At 40.6% G+C, this 27,398-nt stretch overlaps 1 protein-coding gene across 3 annotated transcripts in view; it reads left to right on the top strand.

Moving 5' to 3' along the window:
* OVCH2 (ovochymase 2) overlaps nt 1–27,398 on the top strand; it is a 73,378-nt gene that overhangs the window by 31,795 nt on the left and 14,185 nt on the right. For 2 of the 3 annotated variants that reach the window (XM_045012770.1, XM_045012771.1), the window contains 9 exons: nt 11,044–11,141; nt 14,716–14,825; nt 15,575–15,666; nt 19,547–19,719; nt 21,559–21,654; nt 22,759–22,910; nt 23,676–23,871; nt 25,617–25,640; nt 27,286–27,376. In XM_045012770.1, coding sequence (XP_044868705.1) covers nt 11,051–11,141; nt 14,716–14,825; nt 15,575–15,666; nt 19,547–19,719; nt 21,559–21,654; nt 22,759–22,910; nt 23,676–23,871; nt 25,617–25,640; nt 27,286–27,376 — 1,025 coding nt within the window. In that variant the 5' untranslated portion in view covers nt 11,044–11,050. Of the gene's footprint in view, nt 1–11,043; nt 11,142–14,715; nt 14,826–15,574; nt 15,667–19,546; nt 19,720–21,558; nt 21,655–22,758; nt 22,911–23,675; nt 23,872–25,616; nt 25,641–27,285; nt 27,377–27,398 lie in introns of those variants that run through there. The other variant, XM_045012772.1, reaches the window with a different exon arrangement.

Here is a 27,398-nt window from a genome sequence, read left to right as displayed (position 1 = left end):
GAATATCCTCTTAGAACAGTCCTAGGAGGAAGTGCTCAAGAAAAGAACATGTTCCATGGTCCTCCTTTGCCTGTCTCTTGTAAAATTGCACATAAGAATGACTTGCTGATTCTCCGTTGATGTTACAAAACAAAGAGAAGAAACAAGTAATTGAGAGCATGTAATATTTCTTCTCAAGTCAGAATTTCAAAAAGACATTCATTTTGATCTTCCCAGCTGTCAGAGAAGGGTTTGATCATGCAAGGTGCTGAAAACCTTTGACTCTCAGAGTGCACTCAGCCTCTCACAGGATTAGGCCCAGAGAGAAAATGTCCACAGCTGTGCATGATCTGGATGAAACATTTATAGAGAGCAGCAATATCACTTCCTCAGAATCCTTCTCATGAGAGCCATCAAGAGAGGAGAAACATATGTCCAGAAAACTGAGTAAAGGATGTTCTTGGCAGGGAGAGTTCACTGTCCAGTTGCCTTAGAAAACTGCCCTCTTTATGTGTTCCTAATGGAAATGTCATAGCTCTGTGATTCTCACGTTCAGAACTATTGTGGTACACGCTGTCCATGAAGCTAACATATTTTTTCTACTAAGCTTGGCTGATAGATGTCTGTTTTGCTAAACCAGTGAAATTATAGCAATGATTTTTCCCTGTCACGAGTATGGTGTAAAATAAGTTTTAAAGAAAATGTTATTCAGCTTCTAACTGGCAAAGCAGTTTCAGACTCTTCTGTATGTGTAGGATAATGAGCATTGCAGAAATAAATATGTGAAATATGGGACAGCAATTAACTTAATGCAAAACAGCAGAGAGGCTAACTGGAAACATGAGGCCTGATTCTGTGCTACCTTGTATCGTCAACGACACCTATGTAACATGGGTGTCAGGGCTGTAACCAGGGCGGAGTGAGTGGGACAGCCACCCAGGGTGTAAAGCCATGGGGGTGGAAAAATGGGGTGGCATGGGGAACATGTGGAGTTTGAAAACCATCACCTCCTGCTGAGAGCTGGCATACATGAAGCAGGTGGGAGCTGCCTTGCACGCTCAGGCCCATGGGTCTCCATGCCGGGGCACTGCCTGGCTGTGAAGCACTTTGAGATGTTCAAATGAAAGGAAGTAGATAAGTGCAAGTTATTACCTGTTTCCTTATTCAGTTGTGCAGAAAATCTAGGGGCAGTTTCTAACCCAAAGGAAGTCTTTGGTCTTTGTCAGTCTCAAATGCTTGTACTGTTCATAGCATTTGCAACTACTCTGCATTTGTTAACACTGGTCACCTTTCTGTGATAGAAGGTGGTGGTGGTTGTTTGTTGTTGTTGTTTTTTAACCTTAAGAGTAAAATCAGTACTGGTAAGAAAAAACAGCTTCAAATATAAACTACTTCAAAGTATAGCTCACTCTGATATTTGTCATAGAGAAGCCCATGTCTGTCCTAATAGAATAAGTCATGCTAGCTCAGCAGTAACAGAAATTCACTGGAGACCAGGAAAAACCGAAGTGGTCCCAAAAGAGTGAAGTTGGGAAGGAGTATTATCCCTGTTAGCCCTCTATTCACAGGTAGTGGATTTTTCAAAGCTGGCTTCGAAAAATTGCACCACCGTTTGTGCAAGCAAATTGATCTTGTTGCAATTTTAGAAGCTAGCTTTGAAAGTTGAAAGCCTGGGGAGAAAGGTCCTAAGTGGTGCCCATGGAATTTCTGTGTGTTTATTGCAAGCGCACAGCCCTTTGAATACAGAGCCAGTTGTCTTGCCATTGTACTGTTTCTGTGCTCTGAAGGGTCAGCATAAGTACTTAAAGGGTACAGCAAATCAAGAGAAAACACTGTTAGACACAGTTATCTCCATCTGCTTCCTTACTTCAATTAATTGGAAGCAATAAAGCATAACTAAATGTTGCCATGTGAAGCAAGAACATTAGCCCTTTCAGTTTATATAGAAGGTGATAGTGGGAGCACAATGGTAGTGGGGGAGGAACTGGTGAATGAACCAAGTCTTTAGCAAGCAGTCTCAGTCCAAGAGAATTTGTCTTTGGGTTTAAATAATACTTGGGTGGGGGGAGTGTGTGTGTGTGTGTGTGCAGATTCTCAATTACACCACTAAGGCCACTTTAGTCTTTTCCGGCAGTGTAAAAAGAGACTTACGACTAACTTTAACTTACATTTACTCCCATTTTAAGGCTCCTTTAATGCTGCCAAAGGGGCCTTAAATAAATAAATAAATAAGACCCTTCCTGGTTTTCATCCAGGGAGTTCCAAGTACCACTGTGAGCATTAACAAAGTAAACCTTGCAGCTCCTGTAAGGCTGCTGTTGTTGTTCCCATATTTCAGAGGATTAAATTGAGGCATATGCATGCTGCAATTTGCCCAGAACCACATAATAAATAATTGGCAGAGCGGGAATAGAACCCATAACACGTTGCTCCCAGTTACCCTTTCTGATCACTAGGCAACACTCCCTCCATAAGAATCTTATTTCCTGCAGTATGAGTTTCTTTAAGAAATTTGGTACAATAGACCCAGGTGAAAAGCACATTATTGTTATAAATAGGAACAGATGAATGGAAATGTTCTGTCATTGCACCACAATGCAGTACTCTCAGATCTTGTTCTGCACTCCACTTCATGTACCCCACATTAGATAAGGTAGAGTGAACTATTTCAGATCAAAGATAAAGTGCTAAACACACATTTCAATAGTTAAATGCCCTCATGCAGTGATTCTCAAACTGAAGAGCACTTGCCTGGGAATCTGCAGAGAGCAGGCAGCTCACACGGTGTTGGCACCTGCTTCTTGTTTCCCGGTTCTTCTAAAGCCTCTAAGCTCTTCATTGTGAGTAAGCAATCAATCTGAGGAAAAACAAGAAGGAGCCAGCCTACTGGCTATATTAGGGCCTGTTGCTATGGTCAGAAAGAGGAGTTGGTGAATAGGAATATCCCTTGATATAGTTTGTGAGCCCTAGTGATGCTCACCGTGTTCTATATTTTAGGAGTCTCCAGAGCCCTGTCAGAATAGCGGTGTGCATATGTAGCTGAACCTCACATTTTGTGTATATTCAGTAAACATACCACTTTAGGCTCTGCTTATGTGTGGTTCCTTCATATTATTGTTGTATACAAAGCAAAAGACACATCAAGGAGCCCCTCTTGGCCCCTAGGCTGGTGTTAGTATCCAGGTATTTCTGGCGTAGACATGGCCTCAGGGAGCAGAAACACCAACGCTGCTAGTGGGAGAGGAAGGGGAGCCAGCAACTGCTAGTGAGTAAACTTCAGGAGAGGCAGTGTCCAGTGGTGAATGGGACCAGGCTTCTGACAGCATGTGCGGGGGGGAATATGGGAGAAAGGAGCCAGATAGGTTGCATATGGAGGAGGAGCAGGTGGCAAGGTAATACATGCCAGGTAAACCATGCACCGGACAGCAGGTACAGAGGAGTGGGAAAGAAGGGGAACAGGAAGCCTGTATAGAGGAATAAGGGAGGACAGAGGAACAAAAAAGATGGGAGGGAGAGATTAAAGGAAGAACCAAAGGAGACAGTATGAGTCATCAATTATTTTCAAGAAGGACAAAGTGATTATTATGTTAAAGTTAAAATGTCTAAACACCTTGGGTGAAAACCTGGCCTCACTAAAGTCAATGGTAAAATTCTTGTTGACTTTAGTGAGGCCAGGATTTCACTCCTTTACTTTTCTTTGTAAGCAATGGTAATTGGAGCAGGGATATTTTGCAATCACATGTGGGATCTTGGGAGGGAGGAGAGGGGGCCAGTAGGACAAGCTGCGAAGATGTGGTCTCCATGGTTTAACATAGGGCTTCTCAATTTTTGTTAATAATACACAATAGACTGAAAATATGTGCTAGTATATGAACAATTAGGAAGAGAAAAATGCACTATGACCTTTTTTCTTATGGTTCCTGAGATGTTTGGTTCATGGGTTTTTTTGGTGGTTCTTTGCAGAAGCACTCACTTAACACATCTATGCCCATTCTGAATGCCACATGTAGTAATTGGGGCGGGGGGGCAAGGAACAATAGCAAACAGTAGTAAAGGTTGAAGATGAAAGACACTGTTAAAAGTTATGGATCCCTTTAGTAAGTGTGTATGAGTTATTGACAGAACTAAGAGATTTAAGCTGTAGCATGCCTAGTACGTTCCCCAGGGTTCTAATTAAAGCAGATAAAGACTTTCAGCCTCCTCTGAAAGCAGTTACTAATTCCATCACAAACAAGAAACAAGTGGATCCCACCAAAACAAAAGGCAGGGGATTTCAAATAGTTAAATGGATGCTCTGTGTGAACATACATCTCACAGGTTGTTTGGAAACTGTTTGCCAGAAGTGAGTTTTCAGTTATTGCCGTTTGTTATTCATGGCATGTTATTGGTCATTTAAGTCATTGGTGGTTCTTCTTAATTGGATGATTAAAATTCTTACTAACAGACAAAGGGAAATCGAAGAGATTTTAAAGTGGCACTTGACAAACACTTCTGACACCAGATTTTGCCCAAATATGTAGTTGCCTGAGCATCAGCAAGACTTTCACTTTCCAGAAACATCCTTGCAGTTTAAAAGTCATGGGTCTGAATGTTTGTGGAAAATGAATAAAAAGGATTGCAAATACTCAGTTCAAATTCCCAGTTTCCATCCGAAAAACTGTCCACAAATCCTTTTGGCGATATGTACCCAGTTCTGTCTATGAACCTAAATGATCAAACATCTCTAGCTTAACCAGAAGTCACAGACTTGACACAGGAATTGCTGAGTGAAAGTCTATCACCTGTATTATACAGGTCATACTACATAATCAGAAGGGCCCCTGCTAGCCTTACAATCTGAAAATCTTGAACATTATGGATTCTGCTCTGATGTTATGCAATTCTTGTCCTCACGTGATAGGAGGATATTCCAGGTTACAATTGATCTCTGGAGAGTGCTTAGAGTAGGTAGGCTTGAGCCTGTTCCATTTTAATCCTATATACTGTGATCTTGACCCACTGCTATAAATTACCACTGATCATACATTCATGGTCATTTTCGCCCATTCCCTTTTTTATGTCACCAGACTCTCTGCTACTTACTGTACATACTTTGGAGTCAGTTCAAACTGCACACTATCTGGTGGATTATTCAACCAACTAGTAAAGGGTACTTCAGTACTCCTGCCATATACGCTATGTGGAGCATGGTTTCAATATGTCACAGTTATGATTGTTTTAATCATTAGTAGTGTTAATCAACACCTTAGGATCCCAGTCCTGGTCCCTCACAAAGTGTGTCACGGAGTCTGCAGCTGTTATCATTTCTGTGTCTCCTCCACTCTCCTCTGTGATAGTAGATGTGATATAATATAAAATCCAGGTGGACAAAATTCAGCCCTGGCATAAGTGGATGCAATTGCCACTGAAGTCCGTGAGAATTGCACCCACTTGCTGAGGGCTGAAGTTGACTGTTATGTGTGATAAATTAAAACTAAACCTCCCCAAAAAAGTAAAGAGAAACTGTAGAACACAACTATGGGTCAGATCCAAATGGAGCAACTCCCACTGACTTCAACTGACTTTGTATCAGGCCCTATATTCTTGACTGAAACAGCATAACTACTCCAGTGATTTATTTGTAAATTTCCTAGAGGTGGGGACTAAGTTATGTAAATATCTCCAAGCCATGGATGGAGTTAAATTGCATGTCTTAATATACTTAGCAAATGATAACACAACCCACAATTAAATATATAAGGAAGGTAGGGGAAAAGTACATTTCTTGGCTGGAAAGTTATTGAACATTTACAGCCAAAGATTGGATAGTTTCAAGAGGGGAATTTCCTTGACTCCCCCTCCTATAAATAAATCACTGAAGTATGGTAAGGAATGTCTGGTTATGTAAGTGGATGAAAGGTCAACATTTCTCAGATGTTGTACAGTACATATTCTCTAAAAGAGGAAACTAGCCTATTGAAATTGCAGATGTGCTTTTATTTTATTAAGGGCCTCTTTCCTTGTGTGTAATCAACAACAGAAGCTGTAAAACCAACTGTTTTTATATTCTTTGGTAAATGTTATGTAATAGTTGCAGCTATTTCTTTTGGACAAACTTGAGTCCCCTCTAAATTATACAGGTGCAAATCAGGAGTAACTCAGGGCTAGTGTACACTGGCAACATTAAAGTGCTGCCGCGGCAACGCTTTAACACGGCTTATGTACTCACAGCAGAGCACTGGGAGAGAGCTCTCCCAGCACTCTTAAACCCCCCACCTCCACTGCATTCCCAGCGCTGATGCACTGTCTACGCTGATGCTGTACAGCTCTGAAACTTGCGGCACTCGGGGGTTATTTTTTCACACCCCTGAGCGAGAAAGTTGCAGTGCTGTAAAGTGCCAGTGTAGACAAGCCCTCAATTTGAAATCAGTAGAGTTACACTGGGGTGAAACTGGAATGAGAGGAAAATCAGGCCCTCGGGAATTAAATTCCAGGGGCAGCTCTGTCTAAATCATCCTGAATCAAATTCCTTTCAAATAAGAAGGGTTGGATTTACAAGGGTAATGAAATTGTAATATCTATGGATGAGTGACTTAGTGGAGTTCCAAGTTTTAATTTTGTCTAACCATTAAAACTTGAATTCTTGCCAATGATCTCTTATGAGCAATTTAACAAGTGTGACTAGGTGACCTTTTAAAAGCTTTAACTCATTGTAAAAATGTTTTGCTCATTTAAAAGTCTTTCCTGTGAGACCTCTAGCAGCCTAAATACCCTCCAGCATTGGAACTGATTGTAAATTAACTGCTTGGGGTGTCTTTGTTTTGTTTTTTGTCCTGTGGCAGTAAGACCAAAGGGTGAGCATACTCACCACCTAATCATTTGTGTTGGATAGGAAGTGAGGCAAACTCCATACCCAGTGTCCTTTTCTGGTAGTGGGATAAAATGGGAGGCAAATCACAGCCTCTGATCTTTCTGACGCTCTGATGTCTGCAAATGGGGCCCTGCCTTTGCTTGGGTCCAAATCTTTATGCCACTGAAACAAATAACCGCTTGCTCAAGCGGTGATCAAATAAAGACAATTGCCCATTGCTGTTTGACTTTAGCTGCTATGTAATGAAAGTTTTGAGTATTTTTTGTTCTTCTGCAAAACAACCAGAGTTGTTTCAAATTTTGTAATACTAAAAAAGTGTTTAGGCTTCAACTGAATAAGATTCAGTTCTAAAGACAGGGATTTTCCATCTTCTTTGCCTGTTCTTGCTGGTAAATGTGTTCTTTGTGTGATAATCTGAGAGAGAGGAAGCAAGGCCCTGGTGCATTTGAAGTACAATGGAATTCAAACTTGTTTATAATACCTGAAAATGAAATATACAGCTGGAAAAGTGACAGGACGGGCAGTCAGGCATTGGCCAGCACTGCAATACTGGGATTAGAGATGGGCTCAAGCTGTTAAATCCAGACCTGGATTTCAAACATCCCAAAGTTCCTGGGCTTTTGGGTTCAAGGGTTTGGTTTGACCTATTATAAATATAGTGACCATTTGGAAAATACAAATCTAGATCTGGGTTTGGCTTCTGAACACGTAGAAGAGGATGATCAAATTCAGGGTTTCTGTTCTGGCCCATGTTTAGTCTGTATGGAATGAGACTTGTGATGCTGATTGCCAAGGTTGCAAGTTATAGGAGCGACAGCAGCCAAGCAATGGAGAATGAGGATGGGTTTATCAGTGCCTTTGTCTGGAGCTGCTATTGCATCTTATCCAATGTGCAGCAGGGCAAAGATAAATAGGCAGTGGAAGAAGAGAACAAAGAGCAGTTAGAGAAGGCAAGAGCCTATGCTCCTCTTTTGTTGTCTTAGACAAGAGACAGAGTGTATAGTACATGTTGTTCTGTGCCGTTCCCCTTGGACCTCCTAGGTCACTGCACAGTAAGTGTTTCCTCTCTGTATTCTAAATTCCAAACGAGCTGACTGCTTATTCTTATTGTAAGTGACACTGTGTGAATACATTGTCATATTACCAATGAGAAATAGATATGTCAGGCTCAGTGTCGTATGGAAAAATAAGTAGTTACACTGTAGCTGTTAGACTTTGTGATCCTGAAAGATGTCACTGTGATGGGCTAATCAGTGACCTCTTCATTATATGCAGTTGATGTTTATTCTTTACTTTGCAAAGCAGGTACAAGGAGTCAGAAAAAGGCAGCCCTCAGGACCAGCAAGGAAACGGGATCTTTTTTCAGCAGAAGAGCAGCTGCTCAAGGCTGTTTCTAGGATAAGATCTGTATACAGTTGAGTTTGGTTGAAAATCAGGAAGCGAATGGCAAGAATCTATAACGGAATAATGGATCAAGTGGTCAGTGCTGAAGCGGTGTAGTTTGGAGTGTGAGATTATGAAATTAATGGCTGATTAGAAAGTGGCATGTGCACTGCACATGAGAACATGTTCGGAAGAGATTTAGAGGTTAACAGGCAAAATCATATTTATGTGATCAGTGGGGAATTATTTATTTTCAGAGCGTGAATGAATGAAAGAAAATATATGTGCCCTATGAAAATGGTAATCATAATCTTAGTAATGAAATGTCCTTTTTGTAAAGGAAAAAAAATGGCACATTATCTGTTTGCAGTGTGGAGTTATGTCATTTTTTAGAGCCTGTGTGGATATGTGTATTTCGGTGGACTCTGAATTTGCTCAAGATTTTAGATAGCGAGATATATAGAAATACGTACGTATTGTTCATCTCATATCTTGTCTCAGATTTTAATGTACACCCTGTGCAGGAAAGAGTGTTATTGCCTTTTGTTTTTTGTGGGTATGGCTACACTAGGAAAAATGGTGTCTTTTACAACATGACAGCTAAGGGAGCCTAGGATTTACGTTGACAAGCTAAACTGAGGTAAAACTTTAACTTGCCCTGACTGCAGTAAGATTTTACAATCTGTTAGTGATCATTGTAAGAGTACATCTTTTTTCCCAGTTTAGATAAGACTTGTACCTTTATTTGTGTCTTTCAGATTTCCTAGGATTATTTATTTTCTTCAGTGATAACACAAACTGTGGTGATACCTAATTTTGGTCCTTATGTATTTTACACAAGTTCACTTTTGCTATACTGATATTTTGGTCAAATCTGTTTTATTTTGTTCCAAATATTTCAAACCAGACTATAGTTGCTTACTAATTTAATGAGGAAAAAAAAGAATAAATGGTGATGCATTCTCTTTTCTAGGCTTCTCAGTGCAACCTGTCTACTCTGTCTGTCTTGTTTAGGCTCCTTAGTACAAAATTTTCAAAAGCAGCAAAATGATTTAGGAGCCTAAGTCCCATTTTCAAGAATGACTTAGACACTTTGACTCACAATGAGACTTAGGTTCCTGTGATATGTCAGGTCCAAAGGTCCAGGTTTTTAAGGGTATTTAGGTGTTGCTTCACTCAGCATTACAAGTGTTGCACTGCCCTAAGTCCCATTTTCAAAAGTGACCTTGGCGCTTAGGAGTCTCCTTGAAAGTCAGTGGGACTTAGTTTCCTAAGTACTGAAGTCACTTTTGAAAATGAGACCAACATTTAGGAACTTGAGTGTCATTGTGAGTCAAAAGTACTTCAAGAATTAGGAGCCTAAGTCCCTTTGACTTTTTCAAAGAGACTCTTAAGTGTCAAGTTTGTTTTGCGGTGCTGTAGCCATGTTGTTTCCAGTATATTAGAGATTATCTCACCCACCTTCTCTCTCCCCAAGTGTCAAAGGCACTTTTGAAAATGGGACCTTGTCATCTATATCAATTAGACCTGGCAACGCTGAGTTGAACAACACTGAAATACCTTTAAAAATCTGGGCCTTAGGTGCCTATGTCCCTTTGAAAATAGGACTTTGATTCTGCACTTTTGAAAATTTTACACATAGGCTCTTTGAGTCAGGGACAGTCTTTATTTTGTGTCTTGTACAGCTTGAACACATAATAAGAACATAAGAACGGCCGTACCGGGTCAGACCAAAGGTCCATCTAGCCTAGTATCTGTCTACTGACAGTGGCCAATGCCAGGTGCCCCAGAGGAAGTGAACCTAACAGGCAATGATCAAGTGATCTCTCTCCTGCCATCCATCTCCATCCTCTGACAAACAGAGGCTAGGGAAACCATTCCTTACCCATTCTGGCTAATAGCCATTTATGGACTTAACCACCATGAATTTATCCAGTTCTCTTTTAAACGCTGTTATAGTCCTAGCCTTCACTACCTCCTCAGGTAAGGAGTTCCACAAGTTGACTGTGCGCTGCGTGAAGAAGAACTTCCTTTTATTTGTTTTAAACCTGCTGCCTATTAATTTCATTTGGTGACTCCTAGTTCTTGTATTATGGGAATAAGTAAATAACTTTTCCTTATCCACTTTCTCCACATCACTCATGATTTTATATACCTCTATCATATCCCCCTTTAGTCTCCTCTTTTCCAAGCTGAAGAGTCCTAGCCTCTTTAATCTTTCTTCATATGGGACCCTCTCCAAACCCCTAATCATTTTAGTTGCCCTTCTCTGAACCTTTTCCAGTGCCTGTATATCTTTTTTGAGGTCAGGAAACCACATCTGTATACAGTATTCGAGATGTGGGCGTACCATGGAGATGTGGGCGTACCATAGTCAATATATTTCTCAGATCTGCTGTGTTGGCAAACGTAAAATACAGTAAGTGAACTTCACATACACCAGCAATAAGAACTGTGAAAACTGTAGTGACCTAGAATTACAACCAATTGGTTTTCTCGGGTGTGATGCTATTATATGTGTACTGTATTAGCTAGATATCAGCTAGGGGAGCATGCAATAATTTATGGTTCTGCTATTTGTCTTGAATTGTCTGTTTATTTTTTCTGTGAGACTTCAGAAAATATTTAGCAACAAAGACCTCAGTAACTTTAGGTTTATGAAGGTATCATGCTTGGTTAAATTTGGAAAATTTAGTTGTGCCCAGTAAACGCTTTATGGCTGGATTAATGAGTAACCTTCACTTTAATTAGTCAATTGCTGGTCTCCCACAGCGTTATTTTCTTCTTTCCCCCTATAAAAACTCTTCCCATCTTTACTTGGTCACTTACAGCCTCAAAATGCCAGTAGCCCTAGGCGAGCTGCTTTTATTCGTGATTGGGATAGTTTGTCTTAGAGAAGGAAACTCCGTGCCACTGCGTCTACAAAAAGGTAGGATCAAAATTTAATCATTTTCTAAAGGCAAAAGCCTAGATTCTCAGATGGTGTAAAACAGTCTAGTTCCATGGAAATAAAGGAGTTACACTAATTTATACCAGTTGAGAATCTGACCCTAAGTCATGTCTGTCCACAGCAGAGGTTTTCAAACTGTTGGGTGCGCCCCTCTAAAGGGACACAGAGGAACATTGGGGTGGCGAGCAGCAACGCCAGGTGGCTTGGGCTTCAGCCTGGCATGGCAGGGCTCAGAGAGGGAACGCCACCTCCATCCTGTGACTAATCTCTTTTTGTGTGATTGAGGGGGGAGCGCAACCAAAAATTGTAACTCGAAGGGGGGAGGGGGCTCAGCTCAAAAAGTTTGAAAACCGCTGGTCTACAGTATGAGGTTTAATCCACTCCTTTTGTTATGTCACTGCCTGACTATGAGTGGACACTTGAGAATAAAAGTATTTTTCGGTTTAGCTTAATTGTTCCTTTAACAAGCTGAACTAAATCAAAATAAGACCTTCACAGGTTTGCACCAAAATCTGTACAGATGTAGTCTCCAGATTAAAACTGATGTCATTATTTCAATGCCAATTGTATGTTACCAACCCAAAGTCTTTACTTCAGTTGAAATGAAATGACTTGGACTAGCTCCTCTTTTAAATTGTCTTGTATTTTAAAATCCCAGAATGTACTCCATTTGGACCAATTTTGGGGGGGGGGGGGAAATCCTGAATATTCCTAATTATTTCATTTATGTAGATTATTTGTTTCACTTTTTATATGGGTGTCAAGACACAAGCCACTGTTGGAAATGTCTCTCCAGCCACACCAGGTAGAAATATAATGACTAATCTGGATTGTTTTCACAACTGTGTCCAATTTAATCACATTTCATGATTTTTTTAATTGCTGTTTGGTTTAGGAATATGGCAATCATTATTAGAAGTGTTAACAGTCATGTTGTGGATTTCTATCAGTCTCTTACTGTATAATACAAAAATATGCCTGTGGTCAGCTGGGTCTGATTTCAATTACAGTCTGAGAATCCAGAGAAACTCCAATGCAGTAAATCCATATGAGATCAGAATCAGGCCAATTATATTTTTTTTGTGAACTCAATTTCACTTGTGCAAAAGGGTAAATTAAATATCAGGCTTGATTCACTGAGGCAGCAATATAATTGTTGTTTTGTAAAATGTGTGTGTGTGTGTGTGTGTGTAGACAAAATATTCTGATAGCAATAGGACTAAGTTTTATTGGTGGCGGAGTGCCAAAGCTTGCAGCAAACCATCCAGTTCTGGCAGATGCTTGCAAAGCTGAACTAGTGAAAAGGGAAATTTTGGAGTTGCATTGCTCAAACCCAGCAAATTACCATAGTTCCCATGTTGTTTTTTTTATTTTAATGTTTTCACGCATATTGAAGTCAAAAGTGTCCCTGGAGCATTTTATTACAAATACAGCCAGCTACTCTTGGTATCCTAAATGATGGCACATATTACTGCAGCATTCTGCCACACAAGTGGTTGCATTGCAGAGATAGTTGAGATAACCCTATATACATGGTCTGTTAAGTGCTTTGGAGACTTTTGACTTCACTGAAAATTTTCACACAGTTTAAAATAGAAAAGCAAAAATGGGAATTATGGGTAATATGCTGGGTTTGGAAAATGCATCAAAAAATGCCCTTTTCATTAATACAGATTGCAAGTAGTTGCTGAAGTTGGAAGGATTGCGTTTAGCTTTGCAATAAACCTCTATAAACTCATATTATTGCTGTAAATGTTTTTTCTGTACCACACATTTAAAATATATAAATATATCTCTGCCTTAGAGAGCCGAGCTGAGTGGGAGCAGAGTTAGGCCAGTGCTGAATGCTTTTGAAAAGTCCACCCATAAATTGTTGATTTATCAAAGCCTATGTAGTGGGTAGGTCAACCCCATTTGTCCAAAATGTTTTGAGGGATGCAAAAAAGTTTGGCTAAATGCATGGTCCAATAATTGAGGGAGTTAGTGGAATAGCGATTCATTCCCAAAAGGGAATTTCAGATTAAAGGGGTTTTAAGTGTTCCTAAATATATTTTTCTTTGTTTGCCTCCTAATATTTGTTCATGGCAGAAGAAAAGTCATATTAGTAAAAATAAAACATGAGAACACCCAAATGGAGAGCTCCTGTAGTATGTAAACAGTTGCTCTTGGCTGGTCTAATACAAGTTCTCTACATTAGTGATTGCCTTCAGATCTCAGAACATATAGCCATGGGGTGAGTCACTGGTCTCATGCATGAAGTACTTAGAGATAGAGCTGGTTTTACATGAGGGGGCACTCACCTGTCAGGGATGACTAGGTTTACATGGTCCTGCCTCAGCACAGGGTGGGGGCTGAACTAGATGACTTCTCGGGGTCCCTTCCAGCCCCACATTTCTATGAATCTATAACCAATTGCAGGTTAAACCAATTCTGTCAGACTTTTGCTCCACTGCTTCCCTCCATTAATTAGCCAATAAAGTGCACTTTGCTGGTGGCAAATTCAAGAATGTAAGACAAATTCTGAGGCTCTAATCCCGCAGCCTGAGCTGCACTCCTGCATTTCAGCAGAGCCCCACTGAAGTCAGTAAGGCTCTGGACAGGTGAAGTATTCCACCAGTGTGAAACTGATTGGAGGATCGGGCTTGAAGATGGGTTCACTTTGTCTCACAGGGTGTAGAAATGAGTCCCTATCTTCCCTCTACCATGAATGACCCCATAAAATGCTTACAATCTGAAAAACAGGGAGTGCAGCTATCGGAGGAAAAGATGGGAAAGCCTAAAAATGGCTTCATAGTGTAAGAAAAAATGCAAATCTGCCCTCCCCTCTCAAAATGAAGGAAGCTGATGCCACTACTCAGAAATACAGAGCAGAGCAAACAGACATCTCACAATATCAGTGTCCCATGATGTATTAGAACATATCAAAACTGTTCCCTGGATTTGTGAGTACTTCAAAGCAGGGCTGAAGAAAAGCAGCACTGGAGCAGCTTTTGTCACCTTGAAAGCTGAAGTTTCTTTCTGACTGTGCAGGCACAAAAAATGGAGAACCTGAGGCCTGGTCTACATGAGGACATTAGGGGAAAAATCCACACTCCTGAGCGATGCAGTTAAACCGATCTAACTCCTGGTATAGACAGTGCTAGGTCGACAGGAGAATTCTCCCATCAACCTAGCTACTGCTTCTAGGAGAGGTGGGTTACCTATGCTGACTGGGGAGCCTCTCCTGTCAGCATAGGTAGCTACTTCACTGAAGCGCTACAGTGGTGCAGCTGCAGCATTTTAGATCCAGAATAAAAAGGCAATGAGGAAACACAGAATTATTCCTGATCCTATAGAGACCAAGCACATTAATGAGTGTTCAGTGGGAGTTGATTATATGAGAGGACTACAGGATTGGTCCCTTATGTCTCCTACTTGATTCTACCCTTGAATGTCTGCATACTTGTTGGTGTTGAAATCTTTGGTGCTAGAGAGTCAAGAACAGAATGATACACACAAACTCATTTTCTTTCTTTCTTTTTCTTTGATTTGATTTGGTTTTGGTACTGTTCAGATTCTAGGTGTGGACAGAAGCCACATGAAATGAAGCCATGGAATAATTTCAACCACCTTACTCGCATTGTTGGTGGGAACCAGGTGAAACAAGGCTCGCATCCATGGCAGGTTAGCGCAAGAAAATGCGGTTTTATCCTGTGCCACTTTGGGAACAAAGGCCCAACTTTTCATAGATGTAACAGAAGCAGAAAGGCCGGGGTACTTTGTGCTCATTGGCACATCTGGTGCTCTATTGTTGAGTTCCATGCTGCTTTTAGCAAGAGCAGTGAAGCAGACAGAAGGCAGGAATAATTTCCACTCTCTCCAAGTTCCTAGAAACTTTTGTTATGTTTATTATTGGGTCTTAAAGGGAGTCTGTAGCTGGTCTGTTGTAAATAGGAATGGGTGAACTTGTTTAGAAAATAAAAGAACCATCACATACCTCCAGAGAATGTAGTGATTGGGAAGAGGGTGGTGTCTTGTACTGTTTGGTGGTCTGAGACCACAAACTCATTTCACATAGGACACCAAACAGCTGTGAAGGCTTCTGGCAACTTGTCTGAGTTAGGATCAATAATGTATAGAGTCTAAACAACCCAGTCCCCTGCTGAATATGTCCATCTTTTTGCCTCTGTGAAATATATATAATTTGTACTCATGTCACAAAATTGTTTGGAGATAAAACTAGACACCTACTGGGGCTCAATGGGAGTTCTAAGAGCTGAGGACACCAAACCCCACCCAAATGCCAAGAAGTATTGTTGAATTTTCTTAAGCAGTGTTAACTGTAATGTGGTGAAGGCTTTGAGAATGCTCTCTCTCCTAGATTAGATCAGATGTACAGATTTTTAACATGACAGGCATTCTTTATAATGCAGGTTTCCTTGAAACGATGGCAAAGGCATTTCTGTGGAGGCACCATTGTTTCTGCTCAATGGGTGGTCACGGCAGCTCACTGTGTTTTAGACAGGTATGGATGAGGAATTTCACTACAGGGCTGCAAGTGAAGAAAAGTGTATTGCTAGTAAAAGTGCTTGCGCTATAGCATTTGTCCGTGGAAATTGTTTACAGACACCAATAACCTTTCCATCTGAAAAATACTGGTTGCAAATTGAATTTTTATTGGGTGGGTGGGGGGTGGTGTGTGGAAAAGAACTCATAAAAGTTCACAAGCAATTTAAAAGAGGAAAATACACCCAAAGAGTAGTAAGGAGCAGCTGTGTTGTTCGGGGGTGGGAATATGCATCCAGTTATACCAATGGAGTGTAATACTTCTGTAAAGGTTACTTAGAGGCAGCATAATGCAAGACACTAAGGGCTCAATCCTGCCTAATTGCATGCCACAAACTTCCAGTGAAATAACCGGGAATTTTGAAATGCAGGATCAGGCTCTTCAAAAGAAACAGACCTTAACAAAAACTGGAATCTTGCTGGATGAAAGATGTCCAATAAAATCCAGGGTGCTAATGGAAGAGAGCTAGAGACTCAGTATGTGGCACTCTTACCTCTGAGTACAAACTGGGTCCCATTATAGAACGAGGGAGTGCACTGCTGCTGGAGAGTCTCTTCGCAATTAGCAATGATTGATACCCTTGATCTAGCCTCCCACGGTATGACCCATCTTGAGGGAACCCAGGGTTATGAGGCTCCTCGCTACAACCTGCCCTTAGCGTGAGGAAGCCTTGTCTATGCCTGTTGTAGGTCAGTTCCCTATTTCCACGGGCAACACAAGCACTTTCTCTTCTTTAAGGCTTGCAGGTTCCATTGTCACTCTATAGATTAGCGACTGGCACACTCCAACCCTTGAGCCCACCAAGCATCTCTCTGGAGTGTCCAGCCTCTGGTCCACTGACTGCATATTTGCAGTAGTCACAGATTTGCTGCTTCCAAAGAAGCAGCATGCCCCAGCTTGCCAGTTCCTCCTCAGATCACGACTCCACCTAACACACAGCACTTAGATATGTGTATTGTGAAATCAAGGATAAGATTATTTAACAAAGTAGAGATTCGGGTAGTACCAAAGAGAAGTATTGGAAACAAATGGTTACATAAAATATAAAATAACACACATTCTAGAGCCTACACATAATCATGTCTTGTAGAGTATTGAGCACCCAAAATCCTTGCAGCACTTTACAGCCCGGCTTGGCTGTGGCCTTCTCTGAGACAAGCTCGCTGTCAACTTGCTTCCTTGGTGACAGGCCTAGTGTGTTCCTTTGCACTCCAAGATATACCAGAACAACCCTTAGTCTTTTATTCATAAGTAGGGAATTCCCTGCTGTTTGTTTCATCCTGTAGATTTCCTCTCTTGTCGATTTTTGCAGTCTTAGGGTATGTCTACACTGCCCACGTTACAGCATGGCAGCGGCAGCTCTGTGACATGGGCAGTGTAGTCACGCTTTATCGCTGGGTCAGAGCTCTCCTGGCAATGATAAACAGGGCCAGCTCCAGACCCCAGCGCGCCAAGCGCGCGCTTGGGGCGGCATTTTACTGGGAAGGCGGCAGGCGGCTCCGGCGGACCTTCCGCAGTCATGCCTGTGGAGGGTCCGCTGGTCCCTCGGCTCCGGTGGACCTCCTGCAGGCATGCCTGCGGACCCTCCGCAGGCACGTCTGCAAGAGGTCCCCCGGAGCCGCGGGACCGGCGACCGGCAGCGCGCCCCCTGCGGCATGCCGCCGTGCTTGGGGCGGCCAAATTCCTAGAGCCGCCCCGATGATAAATAACCACCCCAAATGAGGGGTGATAGCTTTATTGCTAGGAGCTGCGCTCCTGGTGATAAAGTGCTGTCTATGCTGGCACTTTTCAGTGCTAAAACTTTTGTCGCTCGGGAGGTGTTTTTTCACAGCCTTACTTAGCCCTTAGCTCAGTATGCAAATAGGCATACACTGTGAGGCATACAATACACACTACCCAAATGGCCAGACAGGGAGATAAATGTCTGTTACCTCCTGCCTGAAAGGAACATTTCTGAGGTATGTCACCTCCTGGTGACCTGCCTCCAAGAGCTTAAGAACATAATTTTCAGTATAGATACATAACTCCTTAATTATCCATCCATACATGTCACAATGATGATTATGAGGTACTGGCTCTCAGTAGAGACCCTACATATTATCTTTCGGTGAACTATTATGAATCTATCCAAATCAAGGGATCCCTGTAAAACCGTATATACTCCCTGTGTCCTCTGCCAGTTGGCATCAAGGGGTCCCTGGGTCACACATAGTAATTAAAGATCCCGCAGCAGCAGGGCCGGCTCCAGACACCAGCTAAGGAAGCAGGTGCTTGGGGTGGCCAATACAAAGGGGCGGCATGTCCGGGTCTTCAGCGGGAATTCGGCGGCAGGTCCCTCAGTCCCTCTCTTCCTCTTTGAGCTGCCGCTGAAGTGCCGCCGAAGAGGAAGAAAGGGAGTGAAAGACCCGCTGCCGAACTGCCACTGAAGAACGGAGTGGCCGATTGGCCTTTTTTTTGTTTGTTTGTTTGTTCCGCCGCTTGGAGCGGCAGAAAACCTGGAGCCAGCCCTGCGCAGAAGGGAGCTGAGGGGAGAGGAAGGAGCTGAATTAGCCTCAGTTTCTGTCCCTTGGCTTAAGCCCTATGAAGTAGCACTTTCATTAAGAGACCAGAAAGCTACCAATGCTTATAAATGTATAACAGTTACTTTTAAAAAATTAAGAATGACTCATATCACTGAGCAGATTCATCAAAGGGACGGGGGTTCAGTTTTGACCGTTAATAGGAAAATGCCTTGTCTGGTTACTACCTGTAAATAATTTTAACAAATTAGGCTGGGATTTTCAGAGGCATCTAAGGGAGTTAGGTGCTAACTTGCCACAGAATTGGCATCTAACTCCTTTAGGTGCATTTGTAAATCCCAGCCTAAGGAGATGAAAACTGAATTTCTCTATAGAAAACCAGCACTTCCTAACTACTGAAGTGTCTAATCTATATGTGCAGTAGTTTTGTGTAACTACTGTACTGCATTGCTAATTTCATTGAGATCTAGGCTGGAATCCATTTCTATGCAGAGAGCCAGCACAGGGATGATATACCACTTAATGGCACTTATGCCCTCACAATAGGGTCCAAATGGGAATTAAATAGTGTGAAGGGCAGTGCTTTCCTCTGCACAGTGGTGAATTTCACCCTTACTGTTAGGACACAGAACTGGGAATATTTTGATCTGGGTTCTAGTCCTGATTCTGCCACTGACTCACTGGATGATCCTGGGGAAGTCACAGGTTAGTTTCTCTTTGGCTTAGTTTTCCCAACTGAAAGAAAAAAAAATCATGATCTAATATTGAGAGCACAGGGCTAGGAATAAGGAAGTTCCTGGGTCTGCCACTGACTTGCTGTTTTGCTTGAGCAAGTCACTACTGTGTGCCTCAGTTTCCCCATCTTTGCTTACTTCATATGGGTATTGTGAGGATAATCTATTAATGTTTGTAAAGTGCTTTAAGATCTGTGGATGGGAAGTGCTATATAATGGCAGTCCTTATCAAAGTTGTATGTTATAAAGACTGAGGGGATGTCTACACTGCATTTGGAGGTGTGATAGCTGGATTCAAGCTAGCTCCTCAGGTATTTTCAGTACCAACAGCAGTCAATCTGCAACAGCACAGGCCTCAGCATGGGCTGTACAAGCCCACTCAGGATGCTGAGTATTTACCCAGATAGCTTGCCCATGCTGAAGTCCATGCTTTACTGCTACCTAAAGTAAAGTTAGCTTGGAGGTGTCTGCACATGCTGCAATCTCACCTCTGATTGCAGTACAGACATACCTAAGAATGCCTATATTTTTCATTGTCGCGTTTTTCTACTTTTACTCTTTAAACGTTTACTTTCTACCCTACAGACAGTTACGCGATTACCTGAACATCACTGCTGGAGAACATGATTTAAGTCTCGTGGACGAAGGAGAGCAGACGCTACCAGTTAAAGCCATCATTAAACACCCAAATTTCAACCCCAAAAGACCAATGAATTATGATATTGCCCTTGTGAAGCTGGATGGTGCTTTCAACTTTAGTAAGGCCACAATTCTATACAATAGTTTGCAATTATAAATATCAAGCTCACAGACCTCCCTGTTAAACATTCTTGTTAAAGCATAACTCCTAAGGAGAAATATTTTATGCATAATTTTAAATGCATTTCTTCACAGAAAAAATAATTGTACCATAATATATGCAGCATAATGGAGACGGAGAAAAAAGAATACATCAGTGTGTATGGCCTTTGTGTTTTGGAGAAAGAGTAATTAAAGGTCTGGAGGCAAGTCAGAAAAATAACTGAGTTGAATAGACTTAATCACATGGAGCAGAACCTTGAAGAATAGGGTATTACTCATTGGGAGTACAGGTGTTAGAATTTGGCCCTAAGTATTTAACTGAAATGCTTGTGTTGAAAAGAAATTAGGTTTGTGTGTCCACCGAGTGGCACTCCCAGTATGTTCCAGTGGGGCCAGATTAAGGCAATTCAGGGCCAAGACGGTGGTGCTGGAACAATTTGTATACAGGGGGTGGTGAGAGCTGCTGCACCAAACTGTAAACCCCATATATAATGAAAACCATGTCAAGCCAGGGGTGTGGTAGCACCCTTTGTTCCAGCATCTATGGCCCTAGACATAACATGACATAGGCCGTTTCTATGGTCCTGCTGCCATGTCATCACCCCACTAACCACTTGCAGTAGAGGTGACTGGAGTTCCCCTCTCCTTCCCATAGAGGCAGACAAAAGACATGGAGTTCTTTGTAACCCCAGTAGTGACAGCATGGACCCATCTCCATTTGGGAGTAGGAAACAGAGGCAGGGACAGCAGCTTGCATTCGTTTTTTCAGTACTTACTCCAGCAGTCAGGGTTGGTGAGCTGGGCCCACTGCACTCTCTCATTTTACACAGGGATGTCTCCTGGAGTAGCGTTGACAGTGCCTTCTGGAGCAGTGTGTCTTGGTGTTAACACCACATTGAGATGCATGAGCCAGTTATCTCTCTCAGACCTATTGTTTCAGGTTCTCTGCAGACTCAGGCACGCATTACTATGTTGTTTACATTTGGTTCACATTTGCATGGTTTCCTTTGCGACCATGAGGACCAGATTTTTTTTTAATAGGAAAATTTAGATTCTGTTATAGACAGATAATTTGAGAATCTGAGGGCCTGGGTCTATAATACCTGACTTAATCTGGTCTTCCATTCTGTCAAGCTAACAAATGGCAACACAATGAACCAATGAATTCTCAGGTTAAAAGAATACATTCATCCAATAAAGCACCAGGAAAGAAGGTAACCTCCTCAGAGGTGCTTTGAAAAACAGGCATTGGTTATCATATACACAGTCTGTCATGTCCCCAATGCGGGGTATACGGTGGGTGGGTTCAAGGTACAGCCAGCAAGCAGTGAGGGCACATCACTCATACAAACAGGTTATGGATAGTCGTGGGCGTGAATAAATGAGCGGACTGGGTAGTGATGATAGGGTGCCCCTCACAGGGCAGAGTTCAGTTTGGTTGGTTCAGGGCTCAGGGGATAAAGTCCAACAGGGGAAGTTTACAGGTCTCTTCCCCCTTGCGGGTGCGTGGAGTCACACCGGCTCACTCTTGGTATTGATGGTGGCCGGTGACGTGCTCTGTGTAAATGTCTCTGGACCACCGAATAGCGTCCGAGACCATTAGGCATACACTGAGGCATGAATGAGTTTCCAGCAGCTTGTAACAGCTGTCTTTTCAGATTAACCCTCTGATAGATGTCACGATAAACTGCAGTGCTATTTTATTTAAAGGATTAGTTGAGAAGTAGAACAAAGCTTATGTACTTAGGCTCTTCTTTCAAATGTTTAACAAGAAATTCCATGTATATTCATGGTAGGTTCATCAGTTTTCCCAGCCTGCCTTCCTGATGTGGGTGAAAAGTTTGAGCCGGGAGATGTTTGTACCACTTGTGGTTGGGGCCGTCTAAAAGAGAGTAAGCCACTGAAGTAACTTTTTAATTTTCTTAGTACTGCTTATAAGCTCCTTTATTTTCTTTTCTATTTAGATGTTTAGCAGTATGTGCAGCCCATCAGATCTACAGACCAGACAAATGGTGTAAACTCTGTGAGAGAGAGTTCTTTTAACTGGGATTATAAGGCTTTGCATTAGACATTTTTCTGACTCTTCAGTTTTGTAACATATTAGGTTGGGTCAGCTTGTATCTGAAAGTCAGAACGCAGACAATTTAGGCATCTAGGCCACAAGTGGGCCAGGAAGAAAACAGCAGCTAAGAATCAGAATTGGAACCTCAAAACAGGGCTTAAGTGGTACAATGGCTTTGTGTGGCCCCTCTGCACTGTGCACAAGAGTAAATTTCACCCTGACTGTTACAGAAGTACCAGTAGTTTTCCAAAGGAGGTTGTGGAAGCAGGCGGTATAAATTCAAGTCCTACTACATATCCAAGTATTTTATTTTGAACATTTGAACTTTTCTTTTAGTTCAACTGTCTGAGGGTGGAATAGTTTTGCTTTTTCTTTAAAGGAGAACTGAAATTCTTTCTATATGTATCAATAAGGGTTTTATAACACACTTAAAATACACCTGTGGTATATATGAAAATCTTAACATCAGGAGTTGTATTTCATAGTTACAAAAATAATCCAGTTTCATAGGGTGAAAAGGTCAGGGGGAGGTTTTGCATGAAAACAGGACTTTTTGGAGGGGAAACAAGCTGATTTTTGTTTTAAGAGTGGTCTTTTTTTAATTAAAACATGTTTTCTAAGGCTCCTATCCTGCAATGGCCTCTGCATGGGCAGATCCCAGTGCCTGCACAGATGTCACTACTGGATAGTGGCCTACATTTTCAAATCAAGACAGCTGAAATTTTATGCAGCCAAGGATCAATATTTGATTTGAAATATATACATCCACATAAAACTTCACACATTCATATACACAATGGCTGTTTCTCAAAATACAACATTTAGAATATGAAACTTCACCAACCCCCCCACAAAAACTATCATTATCCACTGAACTTTCAGTTCACCTTTCAGTATGTCTAGCAAACTAGTTTCCTTATTTTTTCTTTTTTAGATGGAATCCTCCCTCAGGTCTTGCATGAAGTAGACTTGCCAATCATAGGCAACAAGGAATGTTCTAGAGCTTTGTCAACCTTACGGAATCCGATCCGAGGAGACACTTTAATGTGTGCTGGATTTCCAGATGGAGGAAAGGATGCATGCCAGGTTGGTGGAACAGATAGCCTTGCAGACCATGCTGTAGCTCACATGTGTGTGTGTCTGTGTTTGAGTGAATAGACATACTCTGTAATACGATAGGCATTGTAATCCATTTGATATTTTTAACTCTTCAAGGATGGCCAGTATAATCCATTTATGACTTCACTCCATTTTATTCTCACATCCCTTGTGGTATGGGTTCCTCGAACTTACTTAGGGTTTGGAGAACCTTTCAGGTTAGCCTTTTGGAACATGTCCCAGTGCAATCTTCCCATATTCAGAACACTTCATAAGCATTAACTAATGAAGCCTCATAATACCCCAGGGAGGTAAGTAACAAAGTGGTGCTCTGATTATCAAGAAGGAAAAACTGAGGCATAGAAGTTAAATGACACACTCCTGGCCACAGAGGGAGTCAGTGTCAGAATCAAAACTAGAATTCAAGAGTTCCTCGCTTCAGTTCTGTGCTAAGGCCATAACTCATCCCACTCTGGCACTAAAAAATGTGGACATGCATTTTGGAGGCAGGGAACATGTTTGTCTATCTGTTTTTTCCTCCCTCCCACAATGATCCTGACTAAATATAGCAAGTCCAGCTGTGGAGGCACTGTCTCATTTCCTTGGTTGTCTTAAAGGGACATGCCCTAAAATAGCTGGGGGATTACTCCTGTACAAAATTCAGCTGGATTTTTTCTGGAATCATCCAGTGGGAGTTCATGCTTGCTTAGTCATATATATGCTTTATATTAAGATGGGTTACCTTTATTATAGGGTGATTCTGGAGGCCCTCTTTTGTGTAAGCGTAAGCATGGTGCCTGGACTCTAGCTGGGGTGACCTCCTGGGGTATGGGATGTGCTCGGAGCTGGAATGATAACATGAGGAAAAAGTATGATCAGAGAGGATCACCAGGGGTTTTCACAGATCTCCGTAAGGTGCTCTCCTGGATTCAAGAAAACGTCAATACTGGTAATAAAACCTCCATAAATACTTTAGTAATAAGTAGGAGTAATGACTTCCTGGTGTGTTCTTCATGGCTCCAAATTTTTCTTTTCTTTTTTAAGCTTTGCTTCATAGCAAATAACTATTATGGATTTCATTATGTGTCTAGCTGGACAGCACTTGGATTGCTGATAGAATAGAAAGGTCATTGTTTAGAACTGTTGCAAATGGTGACTATTCTATTATTTTATTTTATCTTCTCCCTGGAAAACAATTGAGTTTCAAGGATTGAATTCAGTTAGTGTGTTAAAATGGAACTTTCATTCATTTACACCCTTTTCATTAATTTACAGCAGAATATTGGTGATCTTTTGGGCCCAAACCTGCACTTCTTGAAGTCAATGGGAGCTTTTCTTGAGTGAGCTGTGCTGAGTCAGGCATTGTAACTGTATGGAGAAGTCCATACTTGCATGAGTTCTCCACCTCTCACACCTTTTCCCTCGCTGTAACAGAGGGTGAAATACCCTCTTTTGCAGAGGGTCAGCATGAGGATTATTTACCACTTCTAAATTAATGGGGCTGATGACTTAAATAGTGCATAGGCTTTTTGCTGTCACTCTACACAAGGGTGAATTTTACTTAAAGAGCAGTTATAAATTGAGCTAATATTTTCTTCAAATTTGGGCTATTTTCTTTAAATGAGATCAAGGATTGTGGGAGTATGAGTGGAGACAAATATGCATTAGCTGAGATTCACATGTACTGGCTGTAAAATGTTTTTTTCCACAGAATATTTAAACAAATTTTTTTTAAAAAGTTTTTAGTGAAAATGTCACTGAAAAGTTTCAACTTTTGATTTGAAAAACTGAAATATAAAAAACTGAAATCAAATAAAAAACCAAACATTTTGTTTTCAGAGTTTTGGTTTCTAATGAAAAATTGAAATGTCTTGAGGAAAGCATGCAGATTTTCATTTAATTGAAATTCCAATTTTCCATCAAGAAAACATTTGAGTGGAAAATGTATTAGCCCTATTCATATACTGTTTTTCTTTATTACTTATTTTTGTTATTCTGCTTAAATTATTTGGAAATAACCTAGCTCAACATAAAAAGGGGTGCTTTAGAAGCAGCCCATAAAATATCATAAATTCCATTTGCACCCACCTTATGGCCCCTTCACAATGTCAGATCAGTACAACTGAGCATCCGGCCCAGAATGTCATTTTTATGACACTACCAGCCAGATTCTGCCCCCCTTAATTTGCTAAGTAGTACCTTACTCCACAAGTAATCACATTCAACTCAATGGGACTACTCAGAATAGGATGCTACTCTACTTGATTAAGGACTTGTCTGCATATGAGTTATTCTGGAATAGCTATGTGTGTGGGCACACTTTCTTATTCCAGAATGAATGCCTTTTTCTGAACTAGCTTAATCCACTTGAAAATAGATTAAACTAAACTGATAAAAAGTGCTGTTATTCCAGAATAAGTGTGTCCACATATGGAGTTATTCTGGAATACCCATTTTAAAATTCACACCCCCATCTTATTCCAGAATTACTTTCATGTGACTGCAGACAAGCCCTACAGGTGGCAGAGTCTGGCCCAGAGTTAGCAATTTCTGATTGAAAAAAGAAGTTTGATTAAAATTCACTGTAGTTTTTACAAACTTATTCATTTCAATAAGGGCAAAGTGTACAGAAGATTTGTCATGACACTAAATGTGCTTCTCTAAAATCCCTTTTTTTTTCCTTCCCCAAATTAGATTTGAAAATGAAAAGTTCTACAGGTGAGTTCTTTAAACTTCTACCTGTGTTAGAGATATTAAGGCAAATGATGGGGGAAAATACATATTTATGGTCTGATCTTGTAAACAATTAAACCCTGATTCAGCAAAGCATTTGAGCATGTGTTTAAAGTTTTTTTTAAGTTCATGCTTAAGTCTTTACTCAGGAAAGCACCTAAGAGCGTGCTTAAATATGGTTGACCTCAGAAAGATCAATGGGATTAAAAAAAAATCCTTTAGAGCACCTAATATAAAAAAAAATGTTTTCATTCATTTTTATTTGCATTCCTTGTAAACAGATATTTTAAAAAATAGTTAAATATTCCCCTGCAGTGTAGGAATGAAAACTCAAATAGTACATGAGAACCAGAAACAGAGTGAGCATATTTTAAAATGTTATATGTAAAAAATAGAGTTTGGGGTTTGCATTCTTCTTTTCTATTATGTAGTTGTACTCAACTCTTCAGTAAACAAGTAGGTTTATCTATAGGGCTGTCAATCACAGTTAATACATGCGATTAATGCAAAACAAATTAACTAGATTAAAAAATATAGTCACTATTAAAAACTGTTTTAATCACACTGTTAAACAATAATAGAATACCAATTTAAATTTATTATAAATATTTTGGTGGTTTTACTACATTTTCAAATATATTGATTTAAATTACAACAGAGAATACAAAGTGTACAGTGCTCACTGTATATTATTATTTTTATTTTAAATATTTGCGCTGTAAAAAGATAAACAAAAGAAATAGTATATTTTTCAATTTACCTCCTACAAGTCCACTCAGTTCTACTCGTTCAGCCAATCGCTAAGACAAGTTTTACATTTATGGGAGATAATGCTGCCTGCTTATTTTCAGTGTCACATGAAAGTGAAAACAGATATTTGCATGGCACTATTGTAGCTGGCATTGAAAGGTATTTACGTGCCAGATACGCTAAACATTCGTATACTCCTTCATGCTTCCACTTGTAGGATCTTAAGTATTATATTGTTTTGTTTTTGAGTGCAGTTATGTTAAAAATAATAATAATAATAATTCTACATTTATAAGTTGCACTTTCACTATAAAGAGATTGCTCTACAGTACTTGTATGAGGTGAATTGAAAAATACAGTTTTTTGGTTTTTTTACAGTGCAAATATTTAATCACAAATAATATAAAATGAAGACTGTACACTTTGTATTCTGTGTTGTAGTTGAAATCATCCAAAATATTTAATACATTTAAATTGGTATTCTATTATTGTTTAACAGTGCGATTAAACCTGTGATTAATTGTGACTATTTTTTTAATCTTGCAATTGTCATTATTTTTTAATTGTTTGACAGTCCTTATGATAAAAATGTTGCACTAATGCTCTTATAGTACAAATATAAAGGGATTTAGATTGTTTTTTTTTTTCTGGGCCTCACTGTGCATCAAAACTTTGCTGTCTGTTCACATATCTGTGAATAAAGGGGTAAGCAGGAGGGAGACACAATACAAATCTAATCTTGTGACAAAAATGTATCTGGAAATTTTAAAACTGTAATCTCGTAATCCTCCTTACATGCCAGATGAGCTTTTGGGAGTAGCAGATGACTGTATGTCAAACCTGATTTTCTGTTGTTTCATTTCAAACCCCCACAATGCAGCATCATGTAGCATCCAGGATGGTAAACTCCCCAGCAATGAAGGTGAATTACATTTCCCAGAAAGTACCAAACATTTCTATCAAAACAACCAGTGAGTAGATGCAAGCATTCCT

Source organism: Mauremys mutica, chromosome 4 (assembly GCF_020497125.1).
Source record: "Mauremys mutica isolate MM-2020 ecotype Southern chromosome 4, ASM2049712v1, whole genome shotgun sequence".
Classification (NCBI taxonomy): Eukaryota; Metazoa; Chordata; order Testudines; family Geoemydidae; genus Mauremys; species Mauremys mutica.
This window is presented reverse-complemented; position numbering and strand designations above follow the sequence as displayed.